This window comes from Stegastes partitus, unplaced genomic scaffold, assembly GCF_000690725.1.
Source record: "Stegastes partitus isolate 25-593 unplaced genomic scaffold, Stegastes_partitus-1.0.2 Scaffold1790, whole genome shotgun sequence".
Taxonomy (NCBI): domain Eukaryota; kingdom Metazoa; phylum Chordata; class Actinopteri; family Pomacentridae; genus Stegastes; species Stegastes partitus.
In genome coordinates this window covers 111,579-113,171 of record NW_007579521.1, presented here as the reverse complement: position 1 = coordinate 113,171, position 1,593 = coordinate 111,579, and the positions used below count along the sequence as shown (strand labels likewise).

General features: G+C 51.4%; 1 protein-coding gene across 1 annotated transcript in view; it reads left to right on the top strand.

The window, feature by feature from the left end:
• The window catches only part of arhgap28 (Rho GTPase activating protein 28), a 14,431-nt gene extending 13,253 nt beyond the window's left edge, over positions 1–1,178 (top strand). Inside the window, 5 exon segments of the mRNA XM_008302298.1 lie at positions 14–315; positions 394–519; positions 605–732; positions 839–876; positions 989–1,178. Coding sequence (XP_008300520.1) covers positions 14–315; positions 394–519; positions 605–732; positions 839–876; positions 989–1,071 — 677 coding nt within the window. The 3' untranslated portion in view covers positions 1,072–1,178.
• The last annotated feature ends 415 nt before the right edge of the window (positions 1,179–1,593 follow it).

Below are 1,593 nucleotides of genomic sequence, written 5' to 3'. Positions count from 1 at the left end.
GACGGACGGACAGGTTTTTGTTCAGTGACTCCACCTTTGGTCTTTGTTTTATTTCCACCCTAAGTTTCCATGGTTACAGGTCTGTTTCCGTGGTTACAGGCCCTGCTGGTCTTCCTCCGTAAGGTGGTCTTTCATCAGGACCAGAACCGAATGTCGCTGTGGAACGTCTCCATGGTGATGGCACCCAACCTGTTTACCTGCCGTCACCGTGGCAACAAGTCCTCAATCGCTAAGCAACGGGAGGAGATGGAGGAAGCGGTGGGAGCAGCTCACCTGATCCGGCTGATGATCACGCACCAGGACCTGCTGTGGACTGTGAGTCTCCGGTCATACCTGCAAAGCTCAGGTTATACTGCCCCGCCCCCTCAATGACATCACTGCTGTCTGTCACAGGTGCCCACCTTCCTGCTGTCGCAGGTGAGACACATGAACCAGGCGTCCAATCAGAGACAGCTCGGCCTGAGCAGGACAAAGAGACGACTGCTGAGGAGGAGGAACGACAAGAACGACAGAGACCAGGTGAGACAGAGACCGGGACTGCCACAGAACTCACCTGCAGATTGTCGGAACCAGAACCCCCGGACCAAGTTCTGTCTCTGTGCAGGTCACGGAGCTGTGTGAAGGCGTGATCCGGGTGCACGCCCCTCGACACGCCAAGGTTTCCATGGCGATACAGCTGGAAGAGCAGATGACGGCCAGAGACGTGACGTCACGCTTCGAGTGCGAGAACACGTAAGACACGTTCTGTTCACCAGGACACGTTCAGCAGAACGTCATTGATCCTGCAAGATCTGACATTTAACCTGTCTGTCTGTCTGTCTGTCTGTCTGACCATCAGTCCTGTTCAGCGTCTGTATGAAGTCGGAGGAAACATCTGTGAGTCTCACTGTGACATCATCAAGACATTAACACCTGCCTCTCTGTCTCTAACCTGTCTGTCTGTCTCTAACCTGTCTGTCTGTCTCTAACCTGTCTGTCTGTCTCTCAGGTGAGCGCCGTCTCCATCCAGACTGCGTTTTATTGGACGTTTACAGAGTAAACCCTCACTGTGATTGGCTGATCAAACCGTGACGACCTGTCTGTCCCTCCCACCTGTCCCACCTGCTCCCTGATCAATGTTATTGATGAACTGACTGATTGTTCACTGTTGATGTGAAACCCTATTAAACCTGTGATGGCGCTCTGTCTCCCCCTGCTGGTCATTGCTTCAACCTGCACACTACGCTCAGAAGCAAAACTTCAGTAAACGCTCACCACAGCTGATCGATGAACACACTGATTGATGGGCTGCTCCTGGTTCAAAAGGTGAATAAAATGTTTTATTTCAGTATGAAGCAGAGCTGTGAGTCCGTTTGTCCACTCTGAGCTCCTGTAGTTCATGAACACTGGAAACAATCATGCGTGTGCTTCACAACACGCAGCTCTGCTCATGAAACTGAACAGAACAACAACAACAGTCTCTACAGTTCACCTTTACACAACCAATCAGTCAACACCTGGATCACATGACCGCTGAGGTCATCAGGCCACGTTGCAGTCAGTTCGCTCCGTGTGACACAAAAACATGACGTCATTCGAAAAAATCCGTTCAAA